Below are 23,435 nucleotides of genomic sequence, written 5' to 3' on the forward strand. Positions count from 1 at the left end.
AATAGGGCTTGTTAATAATATAAGTGTTAAATGATTTCTAATTTTGTCTGGAAGAATGAGACTTGAACAATGTTTGTTTGGAGGTTTTTTTTTTTAAGCTTTCATCAAATACTTTGAACATGATTTCCCATAAAGCGAGGAAAACATCTGTCAGTTGACTGTTTCAAGCTTGAGAAAAGATGAATTCTTTATTAGAAGTCTAGAGTTCTGAATAATTCTCTTCCAAGAACATGAGTAGTTGTCAGAATTGTGTAAATCTTTGAGCTGCATGACTTGACATCAGTGTTTTTGAACTAGCATGTCAGATTTGTTTCTCTTTCCTCTTGATTCTACTTAAAGCTGTTAACTATTAGATCTTTCCAGCATTTCCTTATACATCTAGGAATAAAGCATTACAGAAAATACTTGAAATATCTGGAGATCATTTTTGATAAAGAGCAGAAAATCTTTTTTTTATCAACTAGATAAGGAAACTAGTTATCATTTTGCAAGAGGAGTCAACACAGAACATTTACTTAGGCTCCTGCAGCTTTTTAATACGGCCTGCTTTTAGAGAAGACAAGTCAGTTATTGCCTATTACGTCCTAGGAACCAAGAGTGTATACTACATTACTATAGCTTTGGGAAAGACTTATATCCTGTAGGCTTGCCCTAGGTGGGGTACTGCTGTGTTTTTTTGATAAAATGAAATAGGAAGACTGACTGTCATTCACAATGATGGACTGGTATATATTTATAGCACTGCTTCAATAGAATTGGAAAGAGGTGTGAACGACGTCAGGAAAGAACTAGAACAAGGTGAAGTTAGGAAAATCAATGGTACTTACCATTTTCTTTTTTTTTCCTAGGAAGTCAGTTAGCTGTAACTGTGATGCTCTGTTTGCATTTGCAGTTCCCACCGTTAGAAACCATAGACTCCAACTCAGAAGAACTGGTTTCCACATCTGATCCTAGGGACAGAGAGAGGAAGGACTCAAATGCCCTTTGCAGTCTCTTCCTATCAATACTGACAATGCAAACTTAGTTTTTTCTCTTTTTGATGAACATTTGCTATGGGGAACTGGCCAAAGATCAATGGGCCAAAAGAAATGCCACCATTGTGCACAAATACTTTGGAATAGCGTTTAGGTATTGATTTCTTCTTGTTGAAGCAGTCAGTCAGCAAGAACCTGTCAGAGGGCTGAGGCAGGACCTAGGTTATGGTGGCTTCTTCAGTGTGTAAAAAGTTGAGGACTGCATAAAGAATTCCAGTATTGTTTGACAATACTACAAATGATAGACGTGATTTTTTTTTAATGTGATCTGTGTACTTTAGCTGTTGTGTTAAGTAACTTTTTAGTGTATTATTTTGCAAGAGGCAAAGTGAGCAAATTGAGCTCGATTTTTGAATGGTTAACACAGAACATTTTACTAAAAGTTCTGATTTGATTTTTATTGTTATTAGCAATATGGAACCTTCATCTTATTTGGATATTCCAGGAGTAATAGGGGAAACCCCCGCCCTTTTTTTTTTTTTTTTTTTTAAGCTCAGTGAGCAGAATTAATTCTAATTTCACACTAAGTGTGCATAAAAAAAAGCATATGCTTTTGATGTTACTTCGGGATCAAGAGAACCATATGGTGAATGTTTAACATACTACTTTCATTTGAAACAGGAGAAATTAGTAAGGTGTCAAATAAAGCAATACTTGAAGATACTTTTGTAAAGATCAGGGAAGACAGAACTTGTGATTATTTTCCATTATGGGTATTATTCTTATGCAGTGAACTTGCCCTGTTGATCCAGTAGAATTTGAATGATAATACTGAAGCACGACACCCATCATTTTTTCCTACGTGGAAAACTAAAAGCTCTTGAAACAACATATATGCAGGCTTTTTTTATCTTTAGGTACCGGGTTCTACTGTGGTTCATGGATTATTTGCAGCTGAAGAATATTCTTAAAATCAAGGTTTTTTGTTGGCTGTTGCTATTTCTGGCAGACTGACTCGCAGCTCTTTCAAGTAGAGAAATCAATGTCTGAAAGACAAGTTTGTCATAGCAGCTCTATTGAAGAGAAAATTATTTTTTAAATCTTCCCTGCATAAGGAAATCAACTGCTTGTCTAAAACATCAGTGCTATTTGGGGAAAAAAAGACTATGTTGTATGACCATACATGTGGGGAGGTCCTTTAGTTCTTTGTCTGTTTGTCAAGATGTTGTAACACAAGGGGATCCCAGACAGTAGCTGGCTAGATTCATCAGACAGTGGAGAATTTTGAATTAGCTGTTTGGCAAAATATTCCCTTTGGGTGGTCTGGTTTTCTTGTGTTAGATAGTACATTGAATAGAGGTTGTGACAGAGGTAAATATTTTTGTCCTAATTGCTAAGTGTGACAGTTACTATTTAGTGCATTATCAGATTCTTTTTCTCCGGAGTGATGCCCCTTTGGGACTGATGTATCCTTCATAATGCAGAAGTATTATGAAGCTTTGTGCTTTGGTGGGAATTTAAACTACAGTGATAACTGATGTCTTCCTCTGTGACCAGTTGTTTTGCTGACTTTGCTGTTCTTGAGGCACATGGGCCTCAAGAATGTCTGCAGAGAAATTTCTTGCAGCCTTTATGAGATTCCGCCTGTACTGCACTACTAGTGTTCTGTGAACTGCCTTTTAGCAAGTAAAGACAAAACATGGTACATAAAACACAAAAGCTTGGTCCTCCCAAGCTGCTGCTCATCTGTTACTGTTCTGAAATACTATACTTCAAAAAAAAAAAAAAAAAAAAAAAAAAAAAAAAAAAAAGTCTTACTCCCTTTCCTTGTCTAAGGAAAATGACTTCAGTACTTGGGACCTTTTCAATACAAAATTTAAAGGCTTCCTTATCTTTGTCAATAGGGTACCAAAGCAGAAAAAGCAGAAAATACAGCTGCAGTTGGAAGGGCTTCCGCGGAAACCCTCATAGAAGCTGGAAGCCCAGTTACACCTAGAAGGAAGGTTTGCTCTGAGGCTTGTACAACTAAAGCAGGGTATGTATGGGCAAGAACTGAAATGAGATGCTGCTAATGGTTGGAAGTTCCAAAAACACAACCAAACCTTTTTGCTGTTACAATAGCTGTGTGGTAGAACAGGCTGCCCAGAGAGGCTCTGCTGTCTGCCCTTGGAGATTTCTGGGACCTAACAGGACAAAGCCCTGTGAAATACCTTATCTGAGCCCATAACTGATATTCTTGGTACAAGGGGTGTTGAACGTGAGACATCCTGACTCTCTTCCAATCTTAGTTATCCTATATGAGCAAATAGCTGCAGAAACATACTTGACCAAACCTTGTGTTGCACATGCGTTCAGTTTCGCATTCTTCTCATTTAAGTTTCTAAGTTGCCTAATCATAATTTGCTGTTGTGAAAACTAGTATCAGCAGCAGAATTGTTTACTGACCCGTTTTGGTGGTTTTACAAAATGTTCAAGTTCATTGTAAGAATGTGGTGTACTCCATGTCTTAACATTGCTATTTTTCTCTAAAATTGATCTACAATTCTTATACCATGGGATGATATGAGTATGGCAAGAGAGTAAAATGTTTTGGTTAAATGTGGAATCCCTGAAAAGAGATTAGCTGTCTAGTAAAGCATATGGAGGGAAAATTCAGATTGTAAAAGCATGTGTAAGTAAGCTCATGTATTTATGTTGCAGTGATGCTTTCCTTAGACTCTCGGTGGCTAAAATGTATAACCTATGACACATAAGTGAGAGTGTTGATGCCTTCAAGAGCTTTCAATTTTCCCTTGTTTACTCTCTTAAGAAAATACGAACATCTTGAAGTATGTAATCAATACATCCAGACCATACAAGTAAAATCTTACCATCTTAACTCCCTTTTTCATATCAGACTGAATGAGGTAACTCGTGGGGTGTATGCACCAGAAGACCTGTACACTTTTCTTCCAACTAGAATTGGGGAATCACGCACGTTAAAAGTCAACTTGCGAAATAATTCATTTAGAACGCATTTGGTAAGTCTGGTGGGGGTTTCTTCTAAATGCATATTTTTGTAAATCCTCCTAGCAGTTCAATGTTCTACATAGGCTTATTTTTATTCTTTATTTTTTGCTCTGGGCATAAGATGGCAATAGTTCAAGTCTTGTGTTGCTAGTTTCTAAAGACAGTATTATACTTGAAAAAATTTGCTCTCCTCTGTAATTTTTCTCTTTTCTTGACTGAGTCAGTGAGAGTATTTGTAAGCTATGCAGTAGTTTTAAAAAGATGATAGATTTCTTGTTATCTTTATTTTTTTAACTTCATTAAAATATCCTGAGATTTCAGTTCTTCTCAGATGCACCAATCTGGGCATGTTTCATTTTTAAACACTGGGTCTATCTAATACTGTATTTTTAAATTACCTTGTTTAGCTTAACCATGTTATAGAGTGAATACAATAGGCTTTAGATACAGTGGGTCTTCAAGCATTTTGTATTAAATTGCAGCTGAAATTTTTGAGTCCCAATGAGCCTTTCTACATCAAACACTCAAAATACTCTCTAAGGTAAGTAACTCTTGTGCTAACATTCTTGCCTAACAACAATGAAAAAAATTAATTCAGTAAGATAAATATCTTCTCAATGTACAGTGCTAAAATGTAGGTATAAAGACCTAGCATTCTAGCTGTCTAGTTAAATATGTGAGGTTTTTTTTGCTAATACTGTGCTCTGTAATCTTGGTTAGGAACAGAATGATCCCACGCAGTTACTTCTGCATCTGCCAATTTCTTCACTGCAAACAGTGCTGCTGCTTTTCGTGCTAAACCTAATGCTTCATTTAGCCATTTGGCCTGCTGTGCACAATCAAGTCATTCCTTCTATTTATGCTTTGTACACAACAGACCAAATTGCCTTCATCATGCTTCTAATTTGACAAACCTGCAGAGCTGCATGAAAGATTCTCTGCAAATGTAGGTTTGAGCAGCCAGTGGAATTGCTCGGTCTTACCAAGTAGTTCAGCATATTACTTGCATGAAAGGAATTTTCAAGTTGGTGATAAAAGCCCTTCAAAATAGACCCAGCCATCCTGAGAGTTGATTAGCGCAGGTATTTGACAGTCCTGTTAGTCATCTCATGAAGAGATACAGCATCAAACATGCTCATCTGTAACAGTGGGAGTGTCAGAAAGATAAAATTGCAACCATTTCATTAGAAGTCATACAGCATACATTTTCAGCATTTAGATATTTCTCTATTTTAAAGATGAGGAAACTAAGTATATGCAGAATAGAAGTTGTGTGTAAGGTCAGAAATAGGACTGGATACTCTGTTTCTTCTCTTCCAGTGATACGTCACAGCCCCATCTTTGTAATAGATGTTATGTTACTAACCACAGTATTCAAGGTATATCGAAGCCAGTTTCTAGTAAGAAGTGTTGTAACTCCTCTGAGACATTTTTTAGTGTCTCTACTTCACTTGCATTTTTTTAATTAGAGTTGCCACTAAAGAGTTTATTACCAAAGTAGTGAACAAGATACAAATCTACCCAAATAAAAACAACTTGCTAGATCTATCTGAGGCTGTACAGCCTTAGGCAAAGGACAGTCATGTATTGACAATCCATGAAAAAAAGGTGAGTAACTTAATTGGAAAATACATGTTTCAAAAATACTCTTTAGGATTGCAGTCAAATCTACTTGGTATATTTTTTATGGGAGTTGATAAAATCCTTGTGCTTTTATCCAAAGTAGAGTTAACAAGTCAAACATTCAATATTATCTCAAAAGGTTTTCAACTGGATGTACTCTACTTCTAATCACATTCCAGAAACTTTTTTCTGGTAGCTTTGGCTATTTTTCTTCAGTTATAAATGTTGACATTTTCTGGCTTTTAAAAATTAATTTATCTGAAATCAGCGGAGCTCTGAAAAAGCCCTCCCATTTAAGAGCATAAAGCACAGAAGATAACTTGGACACGTGCTTTAAAAAAACAAACAAACAAACAAACAAAAAACCAAAAAAAAACCCACCAAAACCAAACCACCGTTAAAAGAAGATTCTGTACGTGGCTTTTATTTCAGATCAGCATGAAAGAGGATCTCAAAGCCATCTAACCCAAACTGACTGGACATTTGATAAAGTAATATTCAAAAGCAATTAGATAAGAGAACTGCTTAGGAACTTGGGATTGTAGTCTGTTAATAAGAGTGTAAAAATAAAAAGTATCATCAATTTATGTTTTGAACCAAAAATGTTAGGCAATAAAGATGATTTGTTGCATGCTTTCCATTTTGAGGGCCAAATTTGAAAGTAATTCTGCATAATCAGGTGTTACATCTGAGTAATGGAATCACAGGGTCTTGTTTTGGTTTTAAAATAATCTCACCTTCTAAGGCAGATAAAGTGGCATGCCAGTTCTTGTTCAATTGGTTGTGCGCTCACAAGTGCCAACAGTTAGCAGTGTCCTTTACCACTGTTTGCTGAATTGAAAATGACAGTGGGCTTTTTCCAACTACAGCATCTAGCAACCAAATCTGGTAAGTATGAGAATTCAAGTGTTGAACCTTATCCTGGTCATCAGAAATATACTGACTGCTGCAAAGCAAACTGAGCAGTGCCTGATTAATTCTGCTTTTCTAAAAGACAGTGTATAGCACCAACTGAATGGACACTTGAATTCTGTGGTCAGATTAAACTGAATATAGTTGCCATATGCCGTTACTGAGGTCATATAGTAACTGTTTTGGAAATCAGTCTTTGAAAGTTGGATGTGGACTTCTCTTGAAGAGTGATACATGACTTACTGTTGCTTTGATAGTGTGAGCTTGAGTTTGGTTGTATTCTTTTTGACTATGTGATAGGATATGTAAGGAAGCATCCGTATATCGCTCTGAAGATACAGACTTGTGCACACCTTCTGACTTTCTCTTAAATTTATTCTTACTTTTGTGAAGTCTTCAGCAGACTGAGTCTTGAGCTTCAGTTTCAATTCTTACTACCTTTTTTGTTTTCTAATGCAATGCATCTGTTACAGATGAAATGGTCATACTGATGTTCTTCTCTGTCTAGTATCTAATATATAGTAGCAACAAAATAATAAAAAGTAGAGGAAATGAACACATTCTAAGAGATGCTGGATAGCACTAAATGCTACCAAAGGCAGAGAACTAGAGTTATCATAAAATTTAAGGAACAAACAAGTCCTTTTTTCTTAGCAAGTTTTGCTATTTGTTTTTCCTTATTCTAATGTGTGCCTGTTACTTCTACTTCTTTGTTAGTACTGAATATTTCCATTAGATGCCATGGCTAATAGACTTCTGCTCAGCATTTCCAGCCTTTTTGCTTGTATAGCTTATATTTTTTTTACTTTAACGTGTTCACTCTAGGCTTTTGACAATTAAGACAGCCACCCTTTATAGCCTACCTACAGCTGAATTTTACTATTTGGCATGTTTTTATGCAATCTGAATAGAAGTAAGTAAGTAACCAAAAAAGATGTGATGCAACAGTTTGAAAATACTGGTTGAGGATTGATGTATTGGCTTGTGGTGATTCAGTGAAATATTTATTCATGTAGAGGCAATTAAAAATAATTGAAAATATTTTACCAGCTTTAAATTGATTGAGAATTGTACATTTTGGTACGCTCATCAACGGACCTGTGAAGACATGTAGTAAGTTTGCTGTAAACGTAATAGATGCGCTGTCAGTATTATTGTGAAGAGGCAGAACAAACCTATCCAGATAAACTAGCAGCAATAAAATATTTCAGTACTTTGCATAGCCTGTAGAAAAGAATCACCTTTAAAATCTTCCTTCAGAAGAGTAATAATCAAAGCTGTAAAAATAAACTTGATGATCTAGTACACATCAAATGTATAGTTTTGGTGATAATAAGGACTAGAACTTCAGTATCTGGTACAGTTTGCTTGGTTGTTGATCATGAATATGCACAATTGTCTCCTTGCAGATCTCATCATTACATCAATGTGCCAGTCCAGTTCAAGCCACAAGCAGAAGGCATATTTGAAGGTCTCTTGGCCGTGCACACGACCAAATATGGCTGTATTAACATTCGACTCTGTGGTAAAGCTATTGCAAAAGAATAGTCTGAACAACTTACAATTGTTTGGGACGGTTTAAGCCATTTAAACTATTCAAGGATTTGCTACTACATTTCCTTACTAACCTTTTACTTGTTTTGCCCTGTGATGCTGCTCTGATGGAAAGTCATCTTTAAGATGAATTATGGCGCTTGTTTTTCAAGTGCTTTTTCATAGTAAAAACACTGAGAAGTAATATTCTGTGTTTTTAAAGTTATCACGTTCTAACTTATGTTTCTGCACTTTTGTTGAAAAGGGAGGTTTCTATTTTTGCATTTATTAGGAAGAACCAGATATAATGTATTTTATTTTCAACATTGTAAATACAGAAATAAAGTATGCATTAACTGTTGATTCTCATTTCTGTCTTTGGTGGTTAGACGGTTACTTGCTGTACGTGAAGGATTAAGCTTCCTACTCCTAAGCAATGCTTAGTTATTTTGGGTTTAGGGGTTTTGGGGGGATGGGATTGCGGTACAGAAGCTGACTTGCTACATATTGTGTCTTCATCTGGTAAAGCTTGTACAGTCAATTCAGTGGTAGGCTTAAGCATTACTTTTTTTTCCTAGCAATGTGAAAACACTGTCAATTCAACATGAGCAATATTGCTTTCAGCACTCAAAAATGATTCTTGTAGGCTGGTATTCTGTCTTTAACAATGGCAAAAAGATGGTTGTTCTTGGAGATCGCAAAAGCCTGATCTGCTGCCTTTGGTTTCTTTTCCTTGCACTTTCCCAGATCTCCGGAGTTATTACAATGGGGACAGGAGGCAGAGATTCCCACCTATCCCTTTTTTCCATTTATGGACCTGTTTATGAATTTATCTGTATGCCTCTTTGAGCCTTTTGATACCCTGTGTTCACAACTTTGTGTGGCAACAAGCACCAGATGTTCACTGTCTACTCTTTCAAGAGAAGTTTTTCCCCTATGTGCTAAGTGGATTTCTTTAAAATTTTGTTGAGTGCTCTCCAGTTCTTACATTGTAGGATTCAGTGAACAGCAGTTCTGCAGTCAAGTTACCCATTGCTTCCATGCTCTCTGCACCCTTTGGCTGTTGGCTCTTTCACTTCTGTATCATGTGTTATATCTGAAGTTGCCATAAGCTAGAAATGTAACTTTGATAGCCTTGTTCTCATTGGTTACATACGTTATTCCTTTCTTCAGGTTGGTAAAAGTAGGAGTGAAAATACAGTTTCATATTGAAAGTAATTTAACTTTCAAATAAGTCAAATTTGAAGATAACTGGGTGGAAGAACCTTGAATTGTCTGATGTTTCACCACAGTAATTATAAAGTATACTGAAGTATACTGTAGGTGCTTTTTCTTTGTTAAAACGTAGTTTCTCAGCAGACTGAACACCAAAAGGGGAAGATTTGCTAGAAGAAATTTAAGCTAGACATCAAAACTCTTGCTCCCTGTGTATTCTTCCATCAGCGGGATCATGGAATGGCTTAGGTTGGAGGGGGACCTTGAACATCATCTAGTTTCACTCCCCCTGCTATGGGCAGTGTTGTCAGCTCCTAGATCAAACTGCCCTGGGCCCCATCCAACCTGGCCTTGAATGGCTCCAGGGATGGGGCATCCACAGCCTCTCTGGGCAAACTGTTCCAGCACCTCATTGCCCTCTGAGTAAAAAAAAAAATATCTTCCTAACATCTAACCTACGTCTACCTTTTTTAAGTTAAAAGCCATTCTCCCTTGTCCTATAAATGCATATAAGCACCTATCTAGATAGTAGGTACTGTGACCAACTTCTCCCTGCTAACATATTTCCCTACCTGTTGTGTACTCAGAATACTGAATTGGAATGGGGATGGATCTACTGCTGTCTGTTGTCTTTCCTCTTTCCTGGCTTCTTTATTTGTGAGAGACTTTGGTGTTCAAAAACATGGATTGGTTTGGTTTTAGGGTCGTAATCAGAAGTCTCCTCCTTTCAGAGATGAAAAGAAGACGTACACTGATCTCAGTGTATGTATATCTTCATAACCTTTGCATTTCACAGCTGAATATCTTCCAGCTGCCTTCTGTTTTAGCATTATCCTTACTTTATGGCTCCAACCTGTGGAAATGGGCAACCTTCAGAATCATCTGAGGCTGTATCCTGAGGAGTGGTTAAAATCTTTCCTTGGGGAAGACATTGAATTTTCAAATCACTTAATTTAGCACTTTGTCACTGATGAGAGTTTTTCATTATTTTTGACCAGGATTACAGTGTAGAATTGGTACTTTAAAGCACGTAACTAATTTTTTTTCATGTTCCACTGAACAACTAGGTTTGATAAAGAGACAGAATTTACTCAACTGGCTGCCTTCTCAGATTAATTTAGAACCATAGAACCATAGAATTGCTCATGTTGGAAAAGACCTTAAAGGTCATCGAGTCTAATCATGGCCTAGCCATACTACCCTAACTAACAACCCTCCGCTAAATCATGTCCCTGAGTACCACAAGCAAAAGGATTTTAAGCACATCCAGGGATGGTGACTCAACCACCTCCTGGGGGAGCCTATTCCAGTGCTTAACAGCCCTTTCTGTGACGAAGTTGTTCCTGATATCCAACCTAAACTTACCCTGGTGCAACTTGAGGCCATTTCCCCTCGTCCTGTCACCAGTGAGAAGAGACCAACCCCACTCTTGCTTTAAGCACCTTTCAGATATTTGAAGAGAGCAATAAGGTCTCTGCTTGGCCTCCTTCTCCCCGGACTAAACAGCCCCAGATCCTTCAGTCTCTCCTCATAGGGCAATTCTCCAAGCCCTTCACCAGCCTTGTTGCCCTTCTTTGGACCTGCTTCAGCACCTCAATGTCCTTTCTGTACTGAGGTGCCCGAAACTGAACGCAGTACTTGAGGTGAGGCCTCACCAGTGCTGAGTACAGGGGCAGGATGACTTCCCTAGTCCTGCTCTCCACTCCACTCCTGATACAAGCCAGGCTGCCATCAGCCTTCTTGTCCACCTGGGCACACTGCTGGCTCGTATTCAGCTGGCTGCCCATCAGTACACCAAGGTCCCTTTCCATCAGGCTGCTTTCCAACCCCTTCTCCCCAAGCCTTTAGGTTTGCCTGAGGTGGTTGTGACCAAAATGAAGGACTGACACTTGGCCCTATTGAAACTCATACAGTTTACCTTGGCCATCGATCTAGTCTATCTGGGTCCCTCTGTAGTGCCTTTCTCCCCGCTGGCAGGTCAACACTCCCTCCCTGCTTGATGTTGTCTGCAAACTTACTGAAGGTGCACTCAATTTAGTAAAGTCCATAAATGACTTTGTGTTGTTTCTCACAAAAAAATTGATACCAACACTAGTGCCAATTTCAGATGCTTCTAGAGTTCTAACAAGGTCTACTGACCCAAAGATAGCCTTTGAAGTCACTCTTATCTGTAACCATTTAGCTTAGTGAGCAATTCCTGTAGGCAAAAATAAGGTTTTGTCATTATTCATACAAGACTGTATTAGTCTGGCTGCACAAGAACTCGGGACTTACCTAGTACTGAGCTGTGTTTGACTTGTTTTGACACATGTCCCATTGTCAAGTGACTATTGTCCAACCTCTGTAAGCTTAGCCTCTCTAAATACCTGTACAGCAACACAAACTGGCTGCACTGAAGTAGTCAAACAAGTGAAAGCTATTAGTCATTTGGCCCAGAGGAGGCAATTGACCAACTTTCAGATGTATACTTCAAGAAGAAAGGCAGAACCAACATCGTGCTCCTTAGTGCAAAGGGTTGCTCTGTGCCATGAGAATATTCCCAGTGAAGACCTTAGGATGCTTACAGCATCTAAACCTCATTTACTGATGTAGAAAAATTGTGACCAATGACTCAAAGCCTGCAAATCAATTCTGAGTCTAAGCTACAACAGTTATAGTTAAAGAATCAGAATTAGCTTTGTACGTAATTCTTGTCTCTTGTTTTTGTCACTGCTTGCTTTGAAATTTCTTTCAGTTGTTTTTCATGTTGGATGCAGTCCTTGGTCTCAGACTGGGAAGATTGGCTCAAACACACCAAGCAAGCAAATTTTTTAGAAGGAACTCCTTTTAATTATAGCAATCTTAACATGTTGATTTTAATATCAATCAGAGAATTCAGAAATTGTTATTTGAAATTCATTAAGTGCCTAACACTCAGGATATCTTTGTACCTGCTCAGCCTAATTGGGATATTAGTAATCATAATTATTCAACAGCTTTGTGAAGTTTTCACATCACTGACTATAAATGGAGTTATAATACATTCTGCACACGTGCTTCAGTGTGTTTTGGAGATTGTTGCCCTGGCATCTGAAACTAATTAGTGTTCAGAAAACCTAGTAAAGGTGCATATCAAGGCCTGACTGTCTGGAAAGTTATTTTGATTATATAAAAGGTTAAAATGGTAAATTTTTAAGGGATTTTTTATGTATAAAGTAGGCTTTTGAGGACAGTGGTGGCTTTTTGAGTAGTGCCTTAGGGCATTTCTGTGATAAGAATGCTTTTTAAGGGTAATGCTGGTATATTCTTGCCCATAGGGTTTGTGGGAGAATTGAGGGGCTGTAGGGCTATCAGAGATTACTACAAAATTGACAGGTAACATATCTTACGTATGTGAAGTATACTAGATTTTCACATTATGGCATCTTTGGGAATGAAAAAAAGCACTATGGGATCAAAAGTCCTTAGAAGCTAATGAAAGAATGGGCATTTGACATAAAAACAGTTGTCCTTGGGTCTGTAATTGAATGTTCTTCTATTCATAGCCATCTTGTTTTAACTTTTATTTATTTATTTATCTTATTTATTTATTATACAAAGCGAGGTAATAAAAGTTCATGCCTTACTACTTTCATTTTATAGCATAGGTGAAGAATGTGCGTGTCCTACAATCAGTAAAAAGGACATAAAATGTGAGAAGAATGCATCTGTCTGCAGTGATGCCTCATAATCAGTAAGAAAGTTGTCTGTTAATAACCATGAAGCAGCAATGTTTGCATTTTGCCAAATTTCTCTCCAAATCTACCAGTTAAAAGATTTATTCTATTTCCTCATTTGGAAATTTGAGCTGACATTGGCAGCAAAAGAGAAGTTTTTTTCAATGTACTTGTTAACATAAATGAGTTTTTTCTTTACAGTTTTGTATTTGTTCATTGATGCATCCTCTCACATGGAACGTGCATCACCGGTTACTAGACAGGTAACAAAGTACAAAAACAGGTATTGCAAGCTGAACCATGCAGAGCTAAAAAGAAGGCTTTCTCTACGTAAATGTTATACATTTAAATAAAGTGTTCTTTAAACTTTGTAAAAGTAACTGTAAAGTTGTGCTGAACTTAGAGTAGCAGCACAAACACCTCACAACATATGCAAGTTAATGTAGAAACAGTAACATACTCTTTGATCACAAAGCTTTCCTAAGCATATCCTTCAAGCTCACTTTTTTTTTCTGCTAAATTTTACGTGAGCAACTCTTAGTTATGAAAGCACGTGGATATATAGCACTTAATTCAGTGTAAATGTTACCTGATTGTCTCTGAAAACTGAGTGCTATGTTTTGCTGACTTATAGATATTCTCATTTCAGCGCAGTAGTTTGATTGCTGTCCCTGACTCTGGCAATGCATAACTTGTGAAGCTGCTCTGGAACTCAAAAAGATGCAACTAAATTGGCCATTCCAAATATGCAACATACTTATGAAAATTAGCTTTGTGCTATTCTCAGAACAAAGTTGGTGCTGACAGGATGAAATGGCACATAAAAAAGTGGAACTTGAAGACGCTAAAGCATTCTACCTGAGTATTTTTCCTCATTAGTATACTCATTGCTAATATTTTCTTAGCTGATTCTTTGTTATACTCTTTCATGTCTTTATGGCTTGAAATGTTGAATGTTGAACTAGTTTCTGTCTGATTCCAGTGGCTGCTTGCTGTCTGGGACTGATGTTTTCAGGTATGGCTTTCCTCGAGCTCCCATCAGTTGCCACCTGCACAAATCTGACAGTTGAGCACCAGCTGGGAGTTATGACCCGGAGAAACAGAAAAGGACTGGGGAGAGACAAAGTGATCCATCAAGTCCTACTTGCAAGTCAGGTCTCCAAACGTGCATTTTCTATTCTATAAATTCAAAATTAAAATACTAATGGGTGTTCTTTTGTATTCAGCCAACAATTGGTTCATTAGGTAGGTATGTACAAAGAGGCTCTGCTTGTCAGTGCTGTTTGGCTATAAAAGGAGGGAAAATCGGTAGGGGTTAGGCTAGCCGTGAAATGCCCCCACCCCTGTTTTACCTTCCCTCCATGTCTGCTCTGTGGGGCTGGCGGTAGGTAATACTCATCCTGCATAGAGCTGGTTCTCTTTGTGAGTGCTCTGTCACTAGTCACAGCTGTCAGGTATGTCAGTCATGTAGTATTGTGGCGGTGTCAGAGACATAATCAGAGAGATTAGGTGGACACAAAGAGCTTTGAATGAGGTGGTAATTGCGTTCAGGGGAAAAGAAAGTTAAAGAAAGAAACTTTCCTTTCTCACAAGATCTATTAAAGAGGTGACAGCTAATATATTAAAGCTGGAACAAGATAATTGTGGTAAGAATCTTTGTGTGTTCTCTCTAAAATGCAGTGTGCTCACAATAAACATTCAAATGCTTATTTTGTGTTGTGAATACCAGATAACCATTTACAGTGAAATGCAACCTCTTTCAAAAAGTTTAAATTCATTGCCAAGAATGTTCTAGGAACAGTTATAAAACTCAAAAGGAATATTGGTGCTATGCTGAATCACAAAAATGCCATCTTATGAAAGCTTCTTTGCAGGGATTTTCTTCAAATTAGTTTGACTGATGGAAAAGAAATACTGAGATGCCAGCCATGGGCCGCACTCTTGCAGGCTTTGAGTAGTACTTTAATAGCACCTCTCCCTTCCGCTTTCCTTCTTTCTTTTTCCTTTTTTAAACAGAGATGACTTGAGTATCTGCTTACGTGACACTTGTGGTGTATTAATTCTGTGCTCCAGACTTGACAGTTACCTGTAGGGTCTGGGAAGGAATTCCCCTTTCCCTTCATTGGCTTCTGAAATATTTGGTTTCATTTTTTATTTTTGTTTTGCTTCTCATTTTTCTCCTCCACTTAGGAAAAACTGAATATTGCTGCAATTGTACACGCAGGGCTGACAGAATATGCTAGTATGTAGTTTGAGAATCAAGTCCTTTGTACGCGTGTTTTCTGTGCACCTTGCTTTCTGTCACTACATTTGGGGTCAAGTCCATTGTCACCTCCAATCCACGTAGGCAGGTATAAACGTGTTATTTTCTTTGTGGTTTGAACATTTTGCTTTGAACCTCTGAGAGCACTATTGTACTGTTTGCCAACAGAAAACATGAAAGACAAAGTTTCATTTCTGTCCACCAACTTCTTGGTATCTTCCTCGAATGTTAACACTGAAAACAATGTCCAGTCTCACAATCTTTCCTCACAAAATTCTCACAGGCTTCAATGGCATCTGTGCACATACAAAAAAACCCATATTAGACTCTACAGTGATCATTTAATCATGTCTCAATATTCAAGACTATATTTTTCATAGATAATGGCAAGATAATGGTATTAGTCAAATCATATTTGAATGATTCTTCATAGAAATGCAAGTATTTTCAGGCTTTTCCAGGTATTTATGGATAGCAGTGGTGGTTCTTCTTTCTGTCTGTTCTGACTTAATACTGAAGCGCTGGGAAGTGTCATCTCCAAAGAAAGATTTGACACATTTCCATTATAACCATCATGCATGTTCTTTTGTGGTAGTTGACTCACCTTTTGTTGATATAATGAATCCACCAGTCTGATTCTTTGATAGAGGTAAAGCACTTTGATGTAGGTTAATTCAGACTGTGTTTACAGGGGTTACTGAGATCTGTTTTTGAGGGTACAGTATGTGTTTTCAGAAGAAACAAGACACAAAACCCTTTAGGGAATGAAAACTAATTCCTTTCTATTTACAGAATAGTATTTTTTCTTTCAAGCTGAAAGCCTAAGCAAAATAAGTCTTACATTTTTCCTCATAATCCTTTATGAGTTTTAAATCTGTTTTTTAAGTTGGCAGTTCTAAATGGATCCTGGTGACTAGAGCCCTGGTGAGCTTCAAAACCACACACAGTTTCAATGAATCTGTGTGAACCTGCTTCAGAATCTCTGCAAGTTTTCCAGGCTTTTATGCTCTCGTATGGTTTACAGACAAAAACCTACAGGGGTCCCATTTAAAGCCTCCTAGCAGCTAAAAGATAGAGAAAAAAAATGGCTTTTAAAAACCTGAAGTACCCTCTTCTGAGTGCATTAAAAGCAATTTTGTTTGCTTTCCACTTTCAAAATGCTTCAACCCGCCAAAGACGCGGTGTTAGAAAATGACTCATGAGTACTAGAAACACTCTTTGAAAGTTTCCTCATGGTAAAGAATGATAGCTAGAAAGTGAGGTTTCTATATTCAGAAAGAAATATCTTGTGTCCTCATATTGCAGATTTTTTTTTCCTTTTTCAAGAACCTCTTCAGATCTTCTTCACCTTTATCTTACAGGTTTTCAGCAATTGTGTGAAAATCAGCTTGGAAGCTGTTTGTTTGTTCCTGTGGATGCTCTCAGTGTCTCGAGCCCAGGGCCTCCGAGGAGTGGGAAGGCAATGACAGAGCAATGAAGGCTCACAATTTAACCTACTGGTGTGTGAAAGATCCAAAGAGATGAAAAATGTTTCTTCCTTTCAGGTAAATCAAGGTGTTCCACCCCTATTGATTCTCTGAGAATAGGTCCAGTGGGGCTTAGCAATTGCAGCATTCTTGTCCGTTTTTATCTATTTTGTCTTTGTTGTAGTATCTGGTATTGGAATGGTTTCTTGATTTCTCTATGGAAACAAAATGTGCAAATGCAAAATATTAATATGCTCTTATCAATTCATCAGCATTGGTACAGATTCTTTTTTTTTCTTTTTTTTTTTTTTAATTACTTCTCAGTAGATTTTCCAAAATTTGGTAATATTTGGGCCTTGTATTCCATTTTGAGCCTATCTTGAACAAGTATGGTTTCCATCCTAAATTGCTTTGTTGAGTGATGGACAGAAGAGACATTTAATAGAATGTAGAGATGACCTGACAAGTGAAATTTTAGTATTTTTTGAAGAAAGAATTAAGGAACTAAAAGAATTTAGTGAAAGGCTAGAATTGATATTATGATGTGTCTAAGCTGTATTGCCCTTGTGACCAAACAGGAAGTTTAATATCCTGTGAACAGGATATGAACATAAAGTAAGATAATGAGATAATGAGTCTTACCTGCTTGTAACTGAAAACATGACCATGTGCTTCAATGCTGTCTCTGGATGGAGGGAGAGTTGGCTTAAAAGATAGAAGCCTGCAATGCAGATGAATAGTAACTTAGGAGGTTTGATATTTTTAGAAATCAAGTGAATTAAATTGTGGGATTCAATTTTCAAAGCGCTTACCTACCTGGAACAGCAATTGCTTAATCTTGCCACTTAGTTGGATAAACCATTTAATATTGGTGTATTATGCATATCCCTAGACCTCTTTTGCTGCATCTTCACACCTGCATAGCTGTGCTGAGTTTAAACAATATTACTAGTCAGTTGGTGTATGTTAGTAAGTCATTTGAAAGCTTGTTCTGTATGCCACGCATCTCTTCAATAGTTTTTATGGTTTCTGTGTGCCCGTATCCTTTGTGGCCACTCCCAGAGTCCTCAGAGGAACTACACTTGGGATTTTCCATATGGCTTTGAGTGAAAAAAGGTGTTTTGAGTCTTAAAAACCAGAACAGCCAGCCAACTAGACAAAACCTACAAAGCAACTGCTAATAGAACACAAAGTCATTTAAAAGAAGAATAATCACTAGCATCACCAGAAATGAAACCAGCTGTCACAGTATAGCAGTTATCCTGTTATGAAAGATGAAGGTAAGAGTTTTGTATGGCTTCAGGAAGTATGTTATCATCCATCTTATTTTATGTCATGGAGATTTCTCCTCATCCAGTCTTCTTTCAAATATGTACTTTATTTTGTGTGGTTGCAAAGGCATATTTATGAGTATAGAAGGACATAGAAATTCATATACTGCAATGTTAAGAATACTGAAAGCAAGGGAGCTGCTTAGTCTTTTAAAAAAGGTTTTGGGAAGATTGGATATTTTGACATTTGGCTGTGCAGAAAGGAGTGTTTGTGGGAGATTTTAATGTTGGCTTTAGCAACACAGATGAGCAAGCATACTAATACAATTTTTCTTGACAATGTCTAGAAAATAATCACAGAGTCACAGAATGAACAGGGTTGGGAGGTACCTCAAGGATCATGAATCTCCATCCCCCCTACCACATGCAGGGAATAAGCTGCCTTTTAGAAGACAAAGGTAGTTTAGTGAAGTAATGGGCAGTTAGACTAGATCTTGCTACGCTTGCAGAAGAGGTAACTGTCCCTCATCAGCTTGTCACCATCTTTCTAGCTATGGTTATAATAGTCTCAGATATGCTAGTTGTGAGTGTGGTTATTCCCTAACATGTTTGTCAAAGGTTAGGTTAGAGAGACTTTGTTTTTAAAAACTAATTTAGTTCCTTATGAAAGGAACATGGAATTTTTCTACTAAAGAGCCCCTCCAGCAGATAATTTAGCAGATACTGTGCATGTAAATCAAACAGTAATGGTGGATAGCTCTGTACACTGGGGACACTACTGAGACATACAAACGGATTATGAGTTATGAGCATATCCAAATGAACATGGAAAAAATTTCCACTTTTGTCTCTGTAGATTTATATGTTTGTATGAGACAAAAACGAAATGACGCTTAGAGAGATACATGATTTTTAGATATTTTTACAGTTCCTTATTTAAGCTGCAGAGAGTATTTTTTCTCTAAAAAAAAAGTCATTCAGTGGCTACTAATTTTAGTTTAATTTTTGACTTTAAGTCATATCTGGATTTATTATAAAACTGTATCTGTCTGGTACAGAGCTGAGATTGACCGCTGACAAAATTTCTATGCTCATGTAATTCTCTTTGAGAATTCTCTTTGAGAGCAGACAAGTTACAGCTACGTTGGGTCCAAAGTATTTTAGTTTTTAATTTTTGGTGGCAGGTGGGATTCTGAAGTACTCTGAGGCTTCTTTAAAGGAACTCAGCATCTAGCCTGTGCCTGGATTGTCCTAGTTAACTACCAAACAGCTTCTGTAGCAGCTAATAGCTGGACTTGTGGATGGAGAGGAGTCTGCCTGGTACTGTTACAACCTTCACATGGTCAGTGAGAGATGAGTGAGAGCTCTGAGGTTCAGGAGGTGGGACGGTAGCTTGGAGCTGCAGCAGCTGTGCAGCCTCTGGCAGGATGCGCCATGCAACTGCTGACACACTCCAAGCTGTGCTGTTCCATGCTCAGATTTCCATGTTGCTGTTGGGACACAGAGCCAAGAATGGTGTTGAACAGAACAATATCTGTTTTTCTCTGTTGTCTGGCCCTCAGTGGAAAGGCACATGTTTGGAGGGAGACAGGTCTTGGAGATAACAGTTTGGCTATTTCCCTGAGGAGGCTCTGAGGTCTGTGCGTGGCCTCACTGTGTGTGGTGAAATTAGAATTGTTGCTCATCTATCATGCTTTCAGGATAACAACAGTTCTAGAGCGTAGCAGAGAAATAAGTAAATGTCACTGTGAAAACAATGCTTAAACAAAAATAAGCAGTAAGAAGACATTCTAATACCCATGAGAAGGAACAGCCTTTATTGTTATAATTGTCTGGTTTTGAAGCAATACAATTTGGGATAGTTATGTGCTGTGGCATAGCTACAAGTAAACCATGAGCACATTTAATTTGCCCTTGTATGCATGCTGGTGAAAAGTCGCAAGTTTGAGGAAGGAAGAGAGTATTTCACATATTTGTCAACTTGCCAGAAAGACATGGCTTGAAGAAGTGAAATTTTGTGGCAACAGCGTAATTTAGATTGGCATAAGATATAGGTGTGGCTGTTGTATGAAAATGTTGCCAGACTCTGAGGTAATGTAGGTGCATGCATATTGAGAGTATACCTGCACGAATTACCTGCTCTCCTTCACTTCTTATTCTAATTAAGTTATCACAAGTCAGCTGTTTGCATTAACTGCCTGCATAAATATTGTACTGTCAGGTCAATATGAGATAATTCAAAGCCATTTATTTCCATGTGTTGCTTGTGATATTTGTTCTTGATTTTTCTATAGAGTGTGATAAAGCAAGTATGATACTGAACAAGAACAAAATGTCAATCTGCACAGGTGAGGTAGAACTATCAAATTGAACCTGTTTCCATATTTATTCTCTGCATGAAAGGAACGAGACAAAGTTTAATAAAAAAAATAAATAAAAATAGATGTTATACCACTGTGTAGACTGACAAAGATTTCAGTAGATTGTATCAGAATTTCTGGAATTGCACTGACCTGCAACAGGAGTTCTTCAGTGTTAGGATTACAATCAAACTTTTCACTTAACCTTTGGTAAAATGAAAACAAAACATTGGTAAATCATTTTGTAACCTATGAAAGCTTTTTTCATTCTTTTGTATGGAAGTCTGTATTCTGCAGTGTATAACTCACAGTGTTTCTAACCAGTTGAAGAAAACTGTCTTTAAATGTAATGCAATACTCTTTCACTTCCTAGATTTGCAAGAAAGAAATATGGGTGCTTTTCTTGCATCTCATTACATTAAGCTTGTGAATCAGAGTATCATTTTCACAACGTGCCAAAGCACATCTTGGTACACTAGGATTCAGTAGAGAAGTATGTGAATGACCTGGTAGGTCATATAATGGTGACCTACGAAGTTAATTTTGTGAAATGTGGAAACATTTCTCTGCAATTTTTGAATATATTTTTCAAGTAGTGTCTTGTCTAACGTGGGTTAGTTGTCAGTGAAGACTTCTGAAAATGCCAGCTGAATAGCCAGTGTGTAAAGAAAAAAGATATACAAATCTATCATTTTTATGTATTCCGCCTTCTTTCAACTTGCTATTCTGATGCTAAAATAACTGTGAGAAATTATTTTTAATGACTTCATTTTGGGCTCTTTCTTGGAGTCTGTAAGGTATGTTTGCAATCTGTAGGTACCCTGCTTATAAATAAGTGAGTAGCTGAGGAAGTATCTGAGATAAAAGACAGCAGGTTATCAGAGGAACTCTGGTTAATACAATCATTGACATCTGTGCCTTACAGCGCCGTTTGTCTTTCTTCAAGCTGTTTTTGATCTAGTAGTTAGAGTTTGACTGCAAGAATGAATTCTGCCACTCAGCCTTCTCTGTTGTTCTCCTGTAGGTGGAGTAGAAATAATGTTTCTGTATGTCTAGGTTGGTGAGATTGAACAGGTTAACGTCAACAAAATGCTTTGAGATCCTTTAGTGGAAGGCATTAAATTTTATGCTTGCAGATTTTTAATTTAATTTAATTTAATTTTCTTTTTTATATAGGTGACCTGCAGAAGCAGCAAGGAAGATTAAAAAAAAAAAAGTCACCAGGATACATTTAACACAACAGAAGAAAGAAGCAATTCCTAAGGCCTCACCGGGGGAATAGTCAGCTAGGAAACAATGTGACAGTCTGATCTTCAGTATTTCTGTAAGTATATTCAAACTTGGAAAAAATGCATTTGGTCACGGCAAGGAATGAAGCAAACCTGATGCAGTCAGCAGCAGGTTCCATTTGCTCTCTTTCTGGACAATGCAGGCATCAGGTTCAATGGGCAGTGTTAGCTTCTGATGCCTCAGGGTGAGGTAGACATGAAAAACACTCAGCTACTGCTTATGTTAAAATATATTCAATTTGAACAGTATAATCTGGCCAAGCTATTTATGTTAATTTTTATTGTCTTTCTTCATAGTAAAGTCCTCAAAATTTTCAACACTGCAGAAAAACAAAGGCTTTAGTATAAAGGGAGTCCAAAAAAAGAGGGGAAAGAATAAAAAAGAAGAGAAAGAAAAAAGAAGTAGTAGCAGTAAGCGGACACTGGAAACATTTCAAAGCCTTCCGGATTTATCCTTAGGGAGAGCTGATGGGCCGATCTAAAAAAATTATTGCAATGTAGGATTCTTAAAATGAAGGCAATTATGTGTTTTAAAGTTTAAGCATTGACAAGGTGCTTTGTACCGTACTAGGGACACCATGAAGATGATCTCAAAAAAATCAGTTTTTTATTTCAAGTGCATAAAATAGGAAGGTAGAATTATTCTTTGAAGCCCTAAAGAAGAATTCAGTAGCTTTTAAAAATACATGGATGTGTCAACTTACTGGGAAGCATTTGAAAGCTAGGAATATGGGCAGCCAAATAGGAAAGATTAGGTTGGTGAATAGAGAAAGGCAGATGCTTATACACTGTAATACTGATTCTCTCATCACAGTTAGGCCTGAAATGTTGATGCTCTTATTGGTAATCAGTTCTGTTGTGCAGCCTTCTCATATGATTTCCATCTGTTGCCATAAGGCAATCCAAAGTTTTGGAGTCACGACTTCATTTTAGTACAAGATGGGCACAGCATTCTTTTCAAATGCATTTTCAGAAGGCTTTGTGTGTGCACATATGTGCATTTGTGAAATGATTCTAGTCCTACTCAAGTCAGTGGGATTTCTGATGTGGACCTGAGAAGAGTTAGGATCCTGTCCAACAACACTTGGCAAGTTTTTCATTTGAAAGTATTTTGCAAACTGATGATTTCCTCAATGTTTAACATAAAGCAGTGCAGTAGAACTAGTGGCTAAAAAAAGTAATTTTGGCTATTTTTGGAGAAGAGGGGAATTTTGTTTTATTTAAAAAATGAAAAAGTATAGAATAATAGTCAATAGCTGCTTTGTGGTTCAGTAGACAGAATGCTACAGAATATACGAGTAATTTTGATCAGTACGTAATTCTGTCCATTCTTAAAGCAAAATCATGGAGCAGATCCTCCAAGAAACTGTGTTACAGCACATGGAAAACAAGGAGGTGTTTGATGACAGCCAGCATGGCCTCGCTGAAGGCAAATCATGCCTGACAAACCTGATAGCTTTCTGTGACGAGGTCAAGCATTGGTATATAAAGGGAAGATCAACTGATGTAATCTACTGGGACTTACGCAAAGCATTTGATACTGTCCTGCACAACATCCTTGTCTCCAGATTTGGAGATTCGTGGATTTGACAGATGGACCACTCGGTGGACAATCAACTGGCTGGATGGTAACACGCAGTTCAGTTAACAGCTTGATGTCCAGGTGGAGACAAGTTACAAGGTGGTGTTCCTGAGAGATCTGTGCTGGGACTGGTGCTATCTACCATCTTTGTCAGGGACATGGGCGGTGGGATTGAGTATATCCTCAGCAAGTTTGTGGACAACACCAAGCTGTGGGGTGCAATTAACATGCTAGAGGGAAGGA

The 23,435-nt window shown here is 37.6% G+C and overlaps 1 protein-coding gene across 4 annotated transcripts in view; it reads left to right on the top strand.

The window, feature by feature from the left end:
* Positions 1–8,396, top strand: part of CEP192 (centrosomal protein 192) — a 56,738-nt gene extending 48,342 nt beyond the window's left edge. For all 4 annotated transcript variants that reach the window (XM_042808675.1, XM_042808676.1, XM_042808677.1 and 1 more), the window contains 4 exons: positions 2,879–3,009; positions 3,871–3,994; positions 4,466–4,524; positions 7,928–8,396. In XM_042808675.1, the coding sequence (XP_042664609.1) occupies positions 2,879–3,009; positions 3,871–3,994; positions 4,466–4,524; positions 7,928–8,066 (453 nt within the window). In that variant the 3' untranslated portion in view covers positions 8,067–8,396. The remainder of the gene's footprint in view (positions 1–2,878; positions 3,010–3,870; positions 3,995–4,465; positions 4,525–7,927) is intronic.
* The last annotated feature ends 15,039 nt before the right edge of the window (positions 8,397–23,435 follow it).

Source organism: Centrocercus urophasianus, unplaced genomic scaffold (assembly GCF_019232065.1).
Source record: "Centrocercus urophasianus isolate 14NV4802_14NV808 unplaced genomic scaffold, USGS_Curo_1.0 seq_11, whole genome shotgun sequence".
In the NCBI taxonomy this organism is placed as follows: Eukaryota; Metazoa; Chordata; class Aves; order Galliformes; family Phasianidae; genus Centrocercus; species Centrocercus urophasianus.